The following is a 19,272-nucleotide window of genomic DNA, read 5'->3' on the forward strand; positions in this document are numbered from 1 at the left end:
AAAATACCTTGATACTGGCGAGGGAGTATCTCCATGTTCACTTCCTTGTGCTGACAATGTTTGAGTTTGAGGGCCTGCGGTCCCAGGCCGGCCTTGCGGACTCGGCGGTCCGCGGCCCGTGCTCTCACTACCCCCACGCTCTTCCCTGTCCTCCTGCATATCCTGGTCATCGTCAATCGCTGATACTTCTGGAGAAGAGGTTAACCTACCGTCTTCTGTCTGCAAGTGAAAATAATATTAGATATACTGCCAGAACTAATATTTTTTTATGCATGCTTCATATTGAAATATACCTACATAGAACTTTTCCAATTTGATAATTTTCTTTGAAAGAAAGAGCTTATTTAAATAGTCTTCCTAAAACCTACAAGTTGATCGAATATAACATAAATATAATATAATGTCTAATATTTTTTTTATTATAGGTAAGTACCTACGTATTTTAAAATATATCACAAATAAAAACAAAAACAGTGAAAACATTAATTTCCTGTAATATCATAAAAGTCAGATCTTGACGAGTTTTAATTTTAATTGAAATAAAATGAATTTTATTTTTAATTGACAAAATTTTAATATCTATTCGATATGAATTGGTTTAGAAAGTAAGTTTTCGCATTTAGGAGCCTTCACTTTGTATAATAATAGTATACAAAGTGAATACTATGCTATGGTATCCGCTTATGGGATGATACAAATTACAAACCGTAAAACGCCATAGTACCACATTGAAAATATTAGAAATGCATTGGAATGGTGTTGGACATTATAATCATACGTCATACATACATACATAATCATAAATTATAGTTTATTATATTTTATTTTACTAATTTGATGAAATATGAGTAGGTACCTACATACTACCAAATTAATTATTTTAAACACGAACCTCGTAAGTATTTCTAAATCATAAAGCTTTTCTCGCGAACTACCTACACTACCAACCTATATTGAATTTACTTATTTTAATCAAATACAATTTATGTACTCGTGTGCCAATTAAGATAATAATTACATAATCATAATATTTTACTTTATCCTCTTTAATGTCGTCTCTTTTCCCCATAACGTCGTGGCCATCTCTTTTTCTCTGCTCCTCTTTTAGTCTTTCCGCCTTTCTCCATTTTGCTCGTCTGTTTTGAAACCATACCTGTAAAAATCAAACAAACAAAAATACTTACCTATTGAAATCAATAAATTCTTGATAACGTTATTGTCTTTTTTAATATTATTCATGTATTCCTAGACATTTTACATTTTAAGCTAATTTGTTTTGACTAAATAAAATGTTATTGAAAAAGCTTTTTAAATTATGTAATTCTAATATTTTGTATGAACCTCGACTTTTGAACAGAGTGTAGGAATGTCACTCAGTTATGAGTTGAGTAATACATTAGTGGTGTAGTGCTAAAAAAATATTGCCAGGTCGCTGGTAATTAAAGTCCTAATCACTCCATACCCAAATCCAAAAGCACATTCTTCAATACATGTATATCAACGGTTTGGTACCGACATTTTCAATTTTCACCGCTTTCAGTATATAATGCAATAAATTTTCATTCAGAAATTGGACTGACTAATCACTTCTCTCGCATATTTATGCTCAATTTATTCATAATGGATATACCTATTTATGTTCTTGGTTATGTTAAAAATGACAACAACATAATATTCTACAAGTATATTATACATGTGATTTCAAATGATTGTAACATAATATTATAATTGATGAGAACTGATGAAAAGAAGTGACGATGCGCATTTTGGGCTGGGAAAAAAACCTGGCGCGCTTCTGCCCCACTACATCGCTTGAATACATATTGTATATAATTGGTAACGTTAAATATTAAAAAAAAATATTATTAAAATGTTTTTTAATTGCATTCAGTCAGTATGTATATAAATTTAATGTACTTATGTAGTTTCTATAAGTGAAATTTATTCATACGCTGTTTCAGCCCTGTATTTTTGAAATTCAACATTCTTAACTATAATAACCCCAATTATAAATGCATAATATTTTAAGACTTCTTTTGTAAAACGTGTTAAAGTGGAAATTTTTGCGAGCTCTCTACTTTTCGGCAGTAGGTACTTACAACGTTTTAATGAACTTACATTTTTAGAAATTGCCGTAAAGGCAACAGGCTGTAGCTACCTTTCTTTAAATTAATTACGTTTATAAGATTGGTATAAAAAATATTGCACTTAAAAAATACTATGGCACATAACATCTAATGACGTGGTTATAAAAGATAGAATTTAGTCAAAATTTACATTTACAAGTGTTTCAATCAATCAATTGGCAACTAATAATATGCAAAAGAAATAAAATATATATGACTCCGCTTCAATTCTTCCTTCATATTGACCGTTCACAAGAAAGTTCAAAAATTATCACGATTTTCTTTTACTACCTACCGGAAAATATGATATAGGTACAAATGGATACTTTTTAGTGTTTTTCAAAGAATGAATGCATTTACCGAAGTAACCCATTTCACCAAAATAAAAAAGGGCTTTGTTATTGATTCATTTCAAAAAATAACAACAAACAACGTAAATGAGCGTTAATGAACTTAATTTCGATATTTTTTTTATTATTCGTTGAAATGTAGATTTTCCATTGTTTGAACATCGTTTTTTGCGCTCTAAATTATGAATTTTTATGGGAATCCATAACATATAAGAATACTAATAGTGCGTTCAAAAACAATCAATGCGCTGCAAATCTTAAATGGAGGATTGTTTGACGTAGTACAGGACCGACGGAAATGAAATGACGATGATAGGATATAGTAATCAACTAAGTACCTACCTTGATTATTGTATTAATTTTTAATTTCATGTTTTTTCTTCATGGAAAAACGATCAGGATATTAAAATACATAACTCGGTTGATAACTAATTAATGATTGCAAGAAAAAATCGGTCATGTGAGTATAATATAAATTGTGAAAATAATACTTTCAAATTAAAATAAAAATGACTAACAAAATTATGGTTTCATATCTCTTTCAATGTCTACCTAAATTGTATTTAACCCCATGCTTTGTTATTCCGTTACTAGTTTCCAATTTTAAGGGGGGACATGCTCGTCGAAGGTCAAAATTGAGTTTTTATTGTATATTCAAACCATGATCCTGGACACTCCTTAAACGTTGTAGATGATCTATTTAAATACTTTTGAAGCCTTATTATCCTTTATAGTTATTTTAAACATTTGATGACTGCATGAAGTATTTTTGTTACATAAAATAGTATTCTTTTAAACCTCTCGCTCTAATGTTTTAGAATATAGTCATATTTCGGTACATAACTGTGCAGTGGTGTTAAGATTTTTTACATTTATTAATTTTTAAACGCATTTATAAAACCATTAGCATAATTTATTACGAGATAATTTTTGTAAAATATTCACGATAAAAAATTATATTGATAATCTCTGTGATCCCAAATTTGACAAGAATTAGGCATTTTATTATTCAAAAAATCGGCAAGATTAACACATTTCAAGATGATTCTAAAGATATTTATTATAAGCTATGTCTTTGACCATTCAAGTGTGATAAACATCTTATGAATAATGATTGCTTTATAATAATTATTGACCTAAGAATAAGGTAGTGTTTTTTTGAAATACGCCATTTCTTTTGTCATTCCCCAGTGGTTAAGCTACAACATACGGCCGTAGCCATAAATTGACAAACTATAATTGAAGTAAAGAGTAAAATGATATTGACGCGCGTGTTTGAACATGTACCGTTTAAAAAAAAATAAAAAAAAATTCGGTTAGGTACATGTTCAAACACGCGCGTTAACATAATTTTACTCCCTACTTTAATTATAGTTTGTCATTTTATGGCTACGGCCGTATGTTGTAGCTTAACTACTAGGGAATGACAAAAGAAATGGCGTATTTCAAAAAAACACTACCTTATTCTTAGGTCAATAATTATTATAAAGCAATCAATATTCATAAGATTTTTATCACACTTGAATGGTCAAAGACATAGCTTATAATAAATATCTTTAGAATCATCTTCAAATGTGTTAATCTTGCCGATTTTTTGAATAATAAAATGCCTAATTCTTGTCAAATTTGGGATCACAGAGATTATCAAAATAATTTTTTATCGTGAATATTTTACAAAAATTATCTCGTAATAAATTATACTAATGGTTTTATAAATGCGTTTAAAAATTAATAAATGTTAAAAATCTTAACACCACTGCACAGTTCTGTACCGAAATATGACTATATTCTAAAACATTAGAGCGAGAGGTTTAAAAGAATACTATTTTATGTAACAAAAATACTTCATGCAGTCATTAAATGTTTAAAATAACTATAGAGGATAATAAGGCTTCAAAATTATATAAATAGATTATCCACAACGTTTAAGGAGTGTCCAGGATCATGGTTTGAAAATACAATAAAAACTCAATTTTGACCTTCGACGAGCATGTCCCCCCTTAACTACTATATTACGAGTTGAACTATTCTACATACAAATATATGTTGTCAATTTTACGTTAATAATGATTTACTGATCGATCATTAGTTTTCATAAAATATACTTATATATCGTTTATTTTATTTTTTTAAATAAAGCATGGTATTATTATAAAACGGCTACAAGAACTAAAACACTCACGCTTAACAATCATTATGAGCAGATTGTGTTTACTGAATAAAAAAAAATCAAACCGCCCTTATAAACTCGTAGTTCGCGATATGTTCATTGTTGTAAACCTCTCCCCTATTTAAACGCTCGCGAGGTCCGATCTAAGAGGACAAAAAACTAAATCGCAAAGTGTCTAACAAACACAACACACCCTCTCGTGCCCAAGTGGTTGGTTTCGATTGTAACACTGTAACTATTATAGCTTAATTGTTCGGCAGGTTTGAGTTTGCGTTTATTATGGGGAAATTGTTTTGAATAAAGGGACTGTTTTTTTTATTAAATATTTTACATACTCGTACCTTGAATTCTTAATGTAAACTAAATCCATATTTTTGTTATACACAACTTTTTTGAATACATACTGCGTGATATCTTAATTATTATATTTTTTTAATTGTAATTGAAAATTAGGTAGTATGGAGCGAAAATTGATAGCCTCGGACAATCATATAAAATATTACTATTACTACGTCCATAGACGTAATTATGCTTATTCACAAAGTAAATGTTATATTAACTTATTTTTACAATAAATATTTAATAGCCATTCGTCCAATTCATTGGGTTATTGCAACGGATCAAACATACGTTGATAAAACAATAAGCGATTTCTTTCTAACCATCTACCCACATTTGATCACTTATGTATCACAAATATTTTAATTATAGCATTTTCTCTCTATTATCTGTTCACTTTATGTCGACACAAAGCCCAATTATGTTGCAAAAAATAAATATGCTCGATTAAGACCGAGTGTGGTACGGGGCAGATTAGTTTCGTTGGTATAGTTTTCCGTTATTTACTTTATGGTTGCTGCATTATTCATACATGGATAAATCGAAAAATCTACTCGTGTAACTCGTTAAATTGACTATAAACTCGAATAATGGAATGCCAGAAGTATGAAGCAAAAAAAGAATGAAATTGGAAAGTTCTTTAACAGAATAGGAGTGAGGATATGATCGGCGGATCTCCTTCTAGAAGAGAAGAGGCGATATGACAGCAAGTCGCAGTCAAAGCCTCGGTAAAATCACAAAAAAAAATGTTATTTGTGGTGAAAAAAAATGGTTAATCCACAATGATTTGTAATGGAATTTTAATACTTATTTTTTTAAATGTCATGTGCTTGCTGTAAATAAAATACAATTTTAGGCGGCTATGATATATAAAGTAAGTTGCAGGTTCCAGGAGTAGGTAAAAAATTAAAATTAATTATAATTTTGTCAAAATCAATTACATAATAATTTGTTAGATATACAAAATATGGAAAAATTCAAATTATCAATATTGTGCATGTTAGTTATTTATATCTAACATTACCTACATACAATTATTATAACACTTATAACATATAAATAAAATAAAATAAAATACTATGGTATGTTTGCGAACTGCGATTTAAAACTAGTGCTTGTAAAATTATTCGGTAATAAGTAAGGGTAGATGAAGGTTTATAAGTGAAGGGATGTTAATTATTCATACGCATTCAAATACAAGGGTTGTCGGTGATTATAAAATGGATCCTTGCAGTTATGTTATGGAAGGTCATTGAAATTTAAGTAAATAAGTTGATTCACACTCATTAATAATTTAGTAAATATAGTGACAAAAAGCTATTACTTTGTGCAGTGCTTATTTGGTAATGTTGGTTTATAATAATTAAGGCTATACCTCAGTTGAGGCAAAAGATCGTGGCTAGGCGATGTGCGGATTGCGGGTCGCGGGTGCAAATGACGCATACTGAACGAAATGTAATTTGTCACATACATCCAACATGCGTCCATGTAATGTTCTGTTTATTGTTCTATTAGTAACAATAATAATATATTCATTGACATGTTTTCTTTTTAAAGTAAATGGGTAACGTTTTTAGTCATCTTTACACGATTTAAGAATTAATTCCCCCATCGCCATCACGAAACAAATTGATGTATTGACACATCGACGTTCGCTTCAGACTGCCAGCGAGTCCAAAATTTCATCGCGCCTATAGTTGAAAATTATTTGCCGTTTCACTGAAGTATCGCCTTAAATAACTTTTTACTCAATTAAATTCGAATAAAACGTGAAAGAAAATGAATTATATATTATATCCTTCGTACATATAAATATATTACATTTGGTTTTTGATTCCATGTTCTGGCTCATATTTTATAAAACAAGTCGAAAAAAAAATGCCTAATGGTATACCAAAGCCTTAAAAAATATCCGATGCCAATGGGATATCATTTAATTCTACTCTATTCTCGCCAGTATCCCAAATGTACCTCTACGTAACTAGAAGCGGCAGGTTCGAATCCGCGGGGAGCACGTCAATTTTTAACCCCATATCCCCGGGCTAATGGCGGTTTAACGAGGCACCCTCCCCGCGCAGCCTCTGTCCCCACAGGTCCCTATCCCAACCCTACCCAATCCACCCCTATGATTTTTCAACACACTATACTGTGCGTGCAAAAAACTAGAATGCGTCAAAAATACTCTCCAGCGATATCATCAGTGTCACGGCGTAGCAATATTGTCAGCTCCTGGTTTTCTTCGTTCAAATAAAAATCAATTCCATTCGTATTAATTATAACCCTATCCAAAGTGACCGCCTACCAATACGGTACTCATCGGTCTATCTTGCGATTTTTACCTGCCTTTTCTGCACTCTATCGAATTGTCCGACATTACCCAATGCCGATTCATTACCGTCCATACAGTGCACATACTCTATCCAACGCAGTCATTCTTCGTAGGCACATATCGTAGAGCAGACCATTGTCTATTCACGTCCAAATGTTGGTCTCTCTGATCGACCCAAAACTATGCTGAAAATTTGTTATTTCCAAAATTTTTAAAACGTGTTAATGTCATGTTTACGAGGCGGCGTAAATGAACAAATACTTCATCATAATTATTATCTTGTAAAAAGTTCTTATGTTCAGCAAATAAATACTTAAAATATCTAAATTGACCAAAATATCATTTATTCGATGAAATGATTTATATTGGAAATTTCATATGGAATTGTACAATCTCGTCGATTCGCTATTTGATACCTGTATATACAATTGCACATGCAGATCGTGTTTCTTCAGATAAAACATTAAGTATATAACTTGTAAAACATTGCATCCCCTTTTGGAGAAAAGGTTTACATGCCATACCTTTCGATCTGTAGCAGTAGCAAATACGTACAGGTGAATTAGATAATAATTATTACCTACGTATGTGCTCCTAATGTAGTATTGAAATGTATTGTATTAGAGTTAGGTAGATGGATATTTCTTTTATTTAGTTTTTACATGTATTAAAAATATCTCCATTTACTTTAAAAAATATTTTATTATATTACGTACTATAAAAATAGCGCCATCTATGAGTAATTTGTATATTTTTTTTTTAATTCGCTCACGACTAGAAAGTTAAATGTTAAAAATGACCAGTGATTGCAATCTTGAAAAAAGAAATATTTAATGCAATAATTATTTCTCTTCGAATTACCATCATAATAATATATTCTATGTCCATATTTTCTTGGTCACTCTGCACTCAACAAAACAAAGAAGAGCATGCTACAATGAAAAATATTATAGGGTACATAAAAATATTAGCAACGATACCAGACGTCCATGAATTTTTGATGGAAGGAAATGGGGGTCGGGGGTATTTTCTTCCTCTAATGTAAATTCCTTAATGTGTATTCTCTTTTGTAGCTTATAATACGATTATAGAACGGATCGATCCAATATAATATGTTGTATATGGACTTAGATGTAGTAAGAATATCCATATTTTTTGAAAAATATTTTATTGATTTGAAAAAATATATGTTTATATTTTACCAAACCGTGTTCATTAAAAATATGATAATAACATCTACTTTTATAATGAGGTGTAAAACGTTTTTTATTAGAGAAAAAATAGTAAATTCTCTTTGAATATTTTATATACGAGTCTAAAAATAAATATTTTTTTGTGTAAGTAAAAAAAATAGCGCGAATATGTTATTACAACATATCCATAAGTTAACTATGCAGTTAAAGCTTAGCAACATAGTAAAAACTCCTCAATTAAGACTAATATTTCTATGAACATAACTAGAGTCGTACTTGTAGATTTAAACATTTCTTTACAATACAAAATCTGACATAATTCAATGATATAATAAATTACCGTGCGTTACTATAATATTATACCTACTGTATATATTTCATAAGGCATTGTCCAACAAGCAGTGTTCGGTACTATAGATAAGATTTCATTAAATACAATATGTAGACTATATTATTATTCTACTATTGGATGACGTTAGTTTTAAGCAGTTAAGTATTCTTCACTATATTCTGAAATATTGATCCACTAGATGCAATAAGTAAAATAAAATTCTCTTTATATTCCATGCTGATAATCTGATGCCTATGGATTATGCAAAAAATATCAAAAAGCCAACCATTTTTCCATTACCTCTCCATTACATATGCACACATCTTTTAGATGTAGGTACGTTAACTAATATATTTGAAATTCCATTTGTCATACCAAGAGCATCTGACAAACACTAAATTCATAAAAGGGATCTATGGGTAATTATTACGAATAATAATTTCAAGATAAATATATACAATACCTATTTTTAATACAATCTTCTTATTCATCTATTCATGAGAGGCTATTATTTATGTGACCCACCTGACGATTCTAGGCCGATGGGGTGGAAAATTGAACTTGATAGGTAATCGTAAATCTAAACCACAATGCAACCCCCACGCAGATGCCAAAATCTTAAGAAGGGTAGTTTTTCAATGGCTTATGAAATAAATAAAGGGGAATTTAATTCATTATATTATAATATAGTTACTTGCTGCATATATTTCAAAATCTTGGCTCCTGATTTATGAATAAAATTATTGAGCTATATCCGGTATCTATCCAACAATTATTTCAATATATTATACAATCTACTGATTTAAAAATCCATTAAAGTACTTACCTGGGATTTTTAAATTAATTTCTTAAACTGTATATTCGTGGTAAAATCTGAAAGTAATTAATTAAATAATACAATTTTTACATCCATTTTCATTTTTTTTAATTCACCGAGACGGTTTTATAGGTTAGTATATTATTGAAAAATATTCTAATCGTCGGTCGTCACCAGTTCGGTTATTTTAAAAAAGAAGTTAATTAGGTACCATTTTCTATACTAACATACTGTATTATGTGGAATAGGTGTCAACCTAGATCAAACACATATTGAAAACCAAGAAACACTTTATCATCAATTAGGCGTGCGTGTAAAAAAATACAAATAAGTAATATTTTTTCTATGAAATTTCTTTTAATAGGTATTCAACATTTTCTACAGTAAGTAATTTCATTGATAACAACGATAGGTCATTTTATTTAAAAATCATTCCATACTTACAAGTAAAGATTAATGCCGGTACAAAGCTAATTCGACAAAACAGTATAAAATGCAATTATTGTTTTTATAGAACTGCGATATAATTATAATAATTATTTTGCTACTTCTCACAGATTATTTTAGTTTGATTTTATTTTTTGGACAACTGTCATCCGGCCCATTAGCTCAGTTGGTTAGAGCGTCGTGCTAATAACGCGAAGGTCGCGGGTTCGATCCCCTCATGGGCCATTTTTTTTTAGTTTTACTAAATAAAACCTTTATTGGAAATCGAATAAAAAGTCTTCACTTTGAAAGGCAAACATTTATAGGGATGTTTAATTGTCAAAATAAAAACATATTTTTTTATGTGACATTCAGAATGGTGGCACACTCATTCCAAAGAATGGCATCTCATGTGAAGAGTCACCTCTAACAAAGCACGGCTTTAGCAACACAAAGGGAAATGCAATTAACAAACGATATCAGTCATGTAAAGTGCAAGGAGGCCTCTTGTAAACTACCTCGTACATACAAACTCGACGCTACTGCAACTCATCAACTTTATCTACCTATGAAATTTACCTTACATTTACAAGGTTCATTTAATGCAATGATGTAAACATAGTAATTGCTAGAAGATAAGATGATTCACGATAGTGATGCGGCATGCTTGTCGCTTTCAACTTAAGGTTATGTCAGTGTATCAAACACATGATAGAATAATATCGTATGGTTACAAAATAAAATTAAGTTTTTCCAAAAGGTCCGAAAATACCTTTACTAGAAAATAAATATTCTGCATCAAGATATTATCACTATAAATTTATCATGGCCTACTTCAGACGTGGGCAAATGCGGGTGCGGCTCCCAATATTTCTTCATAAAAATATTGGTATTTTCTTTCCCCATTATTTTGTGTTTTCTTTCTCATTTTTTATTTTCTTATATATGTATTTTTATACTTTATATAGGTAGCAATTAAGATTTATGTAGAATTGTAATTAAATTTGTGTATTTAATACTACGTGAGAACGTCACTATGGCGTGGCTTTACATATATATATGAAAATCCATAATGTGGCTCTCGTTGACCTCATGTATGCCCACGTATGTACTTATATTATTTGAATAAAAAGCCTTCGTTGGCTTTTGTTACTGCTGGCAAAATGTGCTATACATAAACTCGTTGGTGTTAAGTTAGTAGAAAACATAATTTTATTTCGCAAACTGAAAAGTAATCAATTACGACCATCTTGTAAACGGCATTAGATAATATCTCTCCATCTATGTCAGTAAAAAAGTTACGCGTGATCACGAAATTGAAAAACTTTAACGTCATAAAAATATAAGAAATTCCCTGAAAGCATGTTACACCACACATTTATGTAACATTAGGAACTCTAATCTCTTCGCTTCAACTTGTTACTAGAAGCTCTCTCTCTCCCATAAACCATTAACTTCTTACCAAACTTTCTTAGCTGTAAACGAATTTGATACATCATAACTCTGTCACGTGTTTGCACAGAGGAAAAATAAACAACGTTATCTTGTAAATGGCAGAAAAATATCACCATACCATTGATTATAATAATACATACCATTATAGTTAATAATTATCTGTGTCTTTAAAATGTGGGTACATATTTTATATAATTTTTATACCTGCGCTGTGATACTTTGAATTATGATACATTAAAGTGAATAGCAGAAAACTTCATTTGAGTGCTAGGTAATTGGTAATAGGTACTACATTTACGGTAGGGTTCGACCAAACACTTTTATTTTCATACAAATTTATACATTCGGCAATTCCCATTTAATAATAATTATACTTTATAGAATTGATTTTGACTTATTGAAAGGGGCTCGAGATTACAAGACGTATTTTCAAGTCTGAGGAAGTTACAATTTGAAAAATGCTTGTTCATGCTAGTAAGGGCAAAAGATAACTTACTTCCGTTACGATCAGGTATAAAAATTTGAAGGCTCTGTTGCCGCCGGAATCCAGCGCATCTTGCTAAAAAGGCGCCAATTTCAAGCAAAACTCAAAGTGACTCTGTTTGCGTTGCAGATGTATTTTCGCAATGGTAATACTACATAGAATTATAATATTTAATTAAAAAATATATACTGCTTCAGTCAATCATACATATAAGATACGGGAGATAAATGGCAAAATATGTCCAGAATGAAAATACATTCAGAACAACAATGAATAATAAGTTAAAATGTAAACTGTGCTGGATTGGCCACGTTTAAAGAATACAGGCGGAGCTAATATCGAGGTGAGTTATATACACATCCCCGTTAAAATGCGACTGAGTTAGTAAAGATTTGTATAGGTTAAACTATGTCATATGAGACTTAAAGGAGCTCGCTCAAAATGAAATGTACGCACCCATGTAGGTAACCATGACCGGCCACGGGTTATATAACTAATACAAGTGATGAATGAATTAATGGTACTAGTACATTAATATAACGATAGCCAACTTTCATTTAAAATCCGACGTATAAAGAAGAATAATCAATAAACATTATATATTTTTTACACAATTGTATTAAATTTTCTAATATTTTACTTGTACTATATACCTATAGTAAAGATGAATATATCTCTTGATAGAAACAGTATTGAGAAGAAACGTTCAATAGATTAATTATGTCGCGAGATTCGTTCTTTAATTTCTCAAACACATGGAAAAAATCCAAGCAACTTAGAGAGGATTAGGAGGATCACTCATGTCGCCGAAGGAAGGAAGTCGGGAGAGCGTGCGGTTTCCAGATAAATAAACATCATTAAGAAAGTGACTGAATTAACAATGAAGGAAATAGGTTGTTGGCTAATCCTGAAACTTCAATAACCAATATCTTCAGCTATAGCGCAATAATATGAAGAGAGTAAATTAACACAATATGTATGTGAATGAAAAAATGAATTGTGTACCTGTTGTATTATATGTGTGTATTATAGGTGTGTATAATAAACGTATGTGAATCGGGATAATAACATTTCTATCAGTTTGATTATTTATATTTAATAATAATAGGAGTAAAGATACATTAACAGAGTGGAAAAATAATCTATTTTCCCGTCGATCGCCATGTTCGTCTAATACATTAAAATGTTTAGCAAACTTTTCTCGGATTTTCCCGTCACATATTACGTTAGCGAGGAACGCCGAGCGATTATGTGGGTGGAAAATACACACACACACCTCCGCTATATATTGACATATGTTTACTCACTCCCGAATTTCTTTGCAGGGTCGTGTCAATAATCAAACACCTACATAATTTTATCAGTCTAAAAATGTTTTTAGTTTCATGCAAAGTGTTACAATAATACTTTCATAGTATTGCTTGCTCTATGATGGCATCTGGTAAGAAGTATATGTTGTGTTTCCAATGTATTTTTAATCTAAAGCAATGACTCAACAGTTTGAATGACAACCATTTGTTGTAAAATAGTATACTAATAGAACTTTTACTCTGTGGATCCCTAAATGGTGGAGGGAACGAGTTCGAGCGAAAATGCGGTACCCAAGAAATTCACCCAAAATCCAAATGTGGCTTTTTACTTTATCGGATCGTGATGGGGTGTCTTTAGCCAACGACTGTCACTAAAGTTTGCGTACTTTTAAGATTTTTTTTATCTGTCCGATATTCTGAAACAAAGCCAGATCCAGCAGAATCTTTATGACAACAACCGTTCATTTCACGATTTCAGTTGAAGATAATCGATTGTCCGCACGCTGTAGCGAATGTTTCCTCAATAGTCTCGATGAGTGGGTATGCCTACAGAGTATAGCCCGTCCAAAACCAGTCTCGAATGCCGAATATGAAAAGCCTTCAATAGACTGAGTACCAAGGTAGAGTACACCTAAGAAATTATGCATAAATATCGGTTATCAAGGCGCATGTGTGGTTAAATGCAAAGCATGGACCACCTATTCTCATGAATTTCCTGTCAACTAAAATGAAAGACCCTATACGATGAAGAAAAAGCTTTGTTGAATTCTGGAGCAACAACATGTAGCCGTTGAAAACCCGATACGGTGAAAAAGACTTCTTTCCACATATATATATATATATATGTGTATATCTCTTAAAAATACATTTGTCAAAATATTATTATGATTTTAGTAACTTAATTATTTTAATAGTAACAATTTTTAATTCAATAACGTCTTTTACTAAATCATAATGGCATAATTTTATATTTATACCGACTAACAGGTATAATAATATTCCATAACTAATAATGGGTACTTAAACGTATGGAACCTGAACACCTACAATGCGATACACAGATTTTGATGTGAGTGCTTTTGCGGGAGGCTTCACTTATAAAACCGAACAACTTTCGCAGCAAAAGCTTGCGGGAGCTTATTTTGGTAATAATGCAATCTCAAATAGGTATGCCCGAAATTTAAAACGTAAACTTCGTTGTGAAAATGTGAAATTACTTTCATACCGCCTAATGAGGACGTAAAAGTTAACCATTTTATATAATATGTAAATAAATACTGTAGGTATCTCAATTTCAGAAGTATATGTTATGGAATGTCTTTTGTAAGAATATAAAATATTGTATTTAATTGAGTTGTGTCATTGTATGCTTCGAGACATGAATCCTGATAGCCGGACCAGGACACAAATTAAGAGTGGTACAGTAAGCAAAGGAACGAACAATGGAATAAATTTGGATGAATAAAAATGGATATCAAAGCATTAGAAGACCTGCTACCAGATGGGAGCACACGTCAGAAGTGAAAGGTACAGGACTAGAAAAAATTTAGATAAATGAAATAGGCTTATGTCAAACGGTGGACGTCTACAGGCTGTAGAAGAAGAGTTTAATTGTATTTTTGAATATGATATATGATAATTTGTCACAGCTAACGGTTTTAAATTAGTTTGTAAATTTAATTCAATAGTATGATTGACTGCCATCGATGGATTCAAATCAAACACATTTTAGATTCATTGCCCGCATTAGTCATTATATTTTTTGATTATTGAAGATAAATTCAATGATGTCATTTGATTGAGCACGTCATAGATGAAACGTTAATTTTATTTAACAATTGAATGTAATTTTGAATCATATCTGAACTGAAACAGTCAATAAAAAAGTTAGGTGTACAACTCTGAGTACCTATAATATTATATAATTAATACATACATAATAATATATAAAATGTATTGATTTATTTGATGCTATAAATTGACATTAGCTGCCGAAAAAAACACACTAAATAGGTGGACGAATCAGATATCTATCTCCAGGAAGTTTAGGCCCATGTTATATTTTCTAAGATATTTTTCAAAAATTGAGTTATCTTTACTGCAGGCTTAGGTGGGATGGTAATTATAATAATTATCTAGCGAATATTATTATAGCAATGCGGTGTGTGTCTAAGAATTAATATTCGCACGTTGCAATTATTAAAATGGGCGAGCTACAAAATTGATTGTTTTTTTAATTGGAGGTAAGCCATAGTGATCAATGATCATCAATATCACCAAACATTACATTGAATAAATAATGTAGTATTGTGACTATAAAATTGGTCAATAGTCAATAGTTTGTATAAAATAACACCAAAGTTTATATATAACGAAAACTCCTCGATATTAAAAACGTCTCTTGCAGCAAATTAAAATTATATCCATATTTCGCTGTACCTACCACATATTACTTAAGTACATTTACATTACTCATTTGTATAAAATACATAGGTAGGTATATCAAATTATTGATGCATTTTTTAATTAAAACATGTTGCAATATTTGAGTTAGCCCATGAAAAAAAAGGCAAATCAATTCCGTATTCTATGTATCATACATAATTCTAAACACCTCAGATTACTAGATTTTTTTAATACGACGCCCGTCGGGACTTGAAACTGTAACCACTGGATTCGCGTCAATGTGCTTTACCAATTAAACTACGGGAACCCTATATAATTGCGATGAAATTAACTAGTAGGTTGTACATAAAACTTTTATAAAATTACGTTATGATTGGCCATCGGTTTTTGTATTTTAAATCAAGGTATCAATTAAGTGCCCTAATTACAAACTAATGTTTCATTCTCAAATCTTGTAAATTATTTGTTGAATAAAGAAAATGCCTATTTTATTAAATTATTAGCAAATAGAAGTACATTATGACTAAAATTTGGAATGATCCGGGTGTCGGTTAGTAATTGATACCTTTATTTAAAACATACACGACTTCAGAGTGACAACACAATATATTATAGCCTAGAATGCTTACAGTTTTAGATGTAGTAGGCGTAAAAAAACTAATCATGATGGATAAAAAATATTGATGAAATGCGAAAATTAGTTTGAATGAAAGACTTCGTAGAGGACATTCTATAGAGACGGACCGTAAGATTAATATATAATATGGATCTGAAGCTGAAAGGGTCACTGAAGCTAATAATTAAATTACCTACTGTAAATGATTTCGTATTGTAGATTCATTTGGAAGAAAAATTACAGTTTATACACTGTAGTGTGTTTTCCAGGAGCGTATTAAGTTTAAAACACCTTATATTAGTGTTAAAAGAATTTTAACAAACGGATATTTTGAACATTTAAATTATACAACATATTAAATGTATTTATTATCTTATGAAAATATAATCAATGCCAATATTATCAATATGTTTTAAAACCAAGATAATACGACTTTACAATTATTGTAAAATAAAATTATGATATTATAAAATGTTACAACATAAAACACTAATCTCTTTAAAAAAGGCCAAATTCGAGCATTCAATTTTCTTAATCCATAGATATCACCTGTCAAAGTCAATAGTTATTTTTCTTTTTACCGGCAGGGATACCAACTGCCAACTGCCAATCAAAATGGCCAACATGTAATTCGATCAAACGCCGCACGTTGCGTTGGGAGCGCTGTCAAAAAATAAAATGCTATAAATTCGATGTGGCTTATTGCATTTGCGTTTAGAATCAATTTCATTGTGCTTTTCAGATCAGAAGCGGAAAGTGGCGGGAACAGGAAAAAATCACATAATCTACCAATTTTTAAAATACACTTATCTGTTCGTCTGTCTGAATGATAATAATTGATTTAAAACATTAACGTTTGTTTCTTACAACATTAGTTTTAAATTGTGATTATGAAAATATTATTAAATGTTATACCTATATAATATTAGCTAATAACGTAACGCAGTAGTGTTCAAACGTTTACCTTTCGCGCTCTTGCTCTTCTTAGCTAAGGGTAGGTGCTTTAAAAAGAAATTTAGATATATCATGATAGTTTATAACTTTCAAATTAGTGCAATAATCTTAATTATTCTTTGCCACCGCCATAGTTATTATTTTTTTCTTTTTCATATTAATACTTATTTCATAGTAGTCAATTCGAAAACATGTATTTATAATATTTATTATTATAAGTTTAACCCACATTTATCCACACTCGAGAGTTATACCTTCTTACAGCTTCATCCAAAAGGTAACCGACATCTCTTATTTTTGTGCTTCCTATTTATATCACTAAAGACTAAAAGCTAAAGCGGGTTTCACAATATGCATGTTGCTTTCCTACAATAAGTGTTCCAAATGATTTCCAAATGATTTGGAAATGTAAATAAATACAGTTGTTAAAACCTCCAATGTGACAAAATTTTAATTGTACAAGAGAGTTATACTGCTTTAAAAGCCCAAACATGTAATTAAATAGAAATCGAGAAGTCTCTATATAACTTGATATCAAAATATAAGTAAAAGGGGTTCGTCGTGATCGAGTGTTTGTAATAGTTGCGATGACTACATCCATAGGAAACATTACTTTTTCATTAAAAATGACACTTGTCACATCGGAGGTTTATATAATTATTTACCTATATTTCAATTTAGGTTGTATATCATATAACGTGATATACAGTCTAATAAAACGAATAGATAATATAAAAAATAAAACATTTTAATAAAATTGTCACATCGGAGGTTTTAACATCTCAACGACGATGTTATAAAATTCAGTAAGTATATTTTATTTTTATCTGCGTCATATCTACCTTTTAACCCGCCACGAGTTACCGCACCGGAAAATAATATTTCTAGTAAAAGATATCCTCAGAATAAAAATACAAAATAACGATAATCATTCTCAACATTTCGTGAAAATGGATTGTAATTTGACACTGGCCGGGGTGCGTCGCGACATCTCCCTCTATTTGATGCTGTTAAAGAAAATTGCTGAGAAAAATATTTATATATATGTAATATATATGTAACGACTTATATTTTTGTAAAATAAATATATCATGATACATACAATAATAAATAAACCACTTAGGTATCAGTAGGTATTTCATGACAAAAATAATTTGTTCATAGGTAATCTTAATTGTAAAACAAAATATTTTCATTGTAACTTTATATAATATTATATATATTATAATGTTATATTACATACAATAGTACCTACGTAATTTGATTTTAACAAAACAATGCAAGTTGGTACGTATATAAATATATAATAATATCCAAATATTATTAACGATAAGCTTCAGATATAAACCTATTTAAAAAGTCATAAAAAATCTTTCACCAAACTTTCCGCTAACTAACCAATTTAGCTACCGACTCAAGTGTAATAATTCATAATTACACTATCTAAGGTGATTAAACTATTGTCAAGAAATAGCTACCATCGTTGTAATTCAAATGAAGGGAATGATATTTGTAAATTGATTTATATATTATGATATTATCAGGATTAATCACAATGTTGATGAAAATGAATCATCTGCTAGCTAAATGATACCCAAAAAGAAAATTCTTTCTATAATAATTATTACATAGTTATATAACATTATTGAATGCTCTGCTGCATGAGTCTACAATATTTTTTATTATTAAAAAAAATATTGTATACATAATAGATTATTCACTCAAGACGCCAACAACGTGACAGTTACAATAAAAAGAATTGATTATATTAAAGCAAGTTATAAAGAATATACAACGCAAAGATTAATCTCAAAAGAGAAAGAGATAAAATAAAAATAAAAAAACAATATATTATATTAACATGAGTAATGATTGTTAATGTGTTTACGTGGAGAAACAATGATAATAATATGTATATACGTCAAAAAGTAATTTATAGAAATCATACAAAATATAAAAATATTTT

General features: G+C 30.2%; 1 protein-coding gene and 1 non-coding gene across 2 annotated transcripts in view; one reads left to right on the top strand and one right to left on the bottom strand.

The window, feature by feature from the left end:
• Positions 1-19,272, bottom strand: part of LOC147067920 (dorsal root ganglia homeobox protein-like) — a 157,114-nt gene that overhangs the window by 80,603 nt on the left and 57,239 nt on the right. Inside the window, exons 5-6 of the mRNA XM_085952531.1 lie at positions 1,037-1,153; positions 8-219 (exon numbers count right to left, since the gene is read on the bottom strand). Of these exons, the coding sequence (XP_085808657.1) occupies positions 8-219; positions 1,037-1,153 (329 nt within the window). The remainder of the gene's footprint in view (positions 1-7; positions 220-1,036; positions 1,154-19,272) is intronic.
• Positions 10,254-10,327, top strand: TRNAI-AAU (transfer RNA isoleucine (anticodon AAU)). Its single transcript has one exon. It is a non-coding gene; the product is annotated as a tRNA-Ile (tRNA).

The sequence above is a fragment of the Rhyacophila brunnea genome, unplaced genomic scaffold (genome assembly GCF_057557595.1).
Source record: "Rhyacophila brunnea isolate RB1 unplaced genomic scaffold, BYU_Rbru_1.0 scaffold_3, whole genome shotgun sequence".
NCBI lineage: Eukaryota > Metazoa > Arthropoda > Insecta > Trichoptera > Rhyacophilidae > Rhyacophila > Rhyacophila brunnea.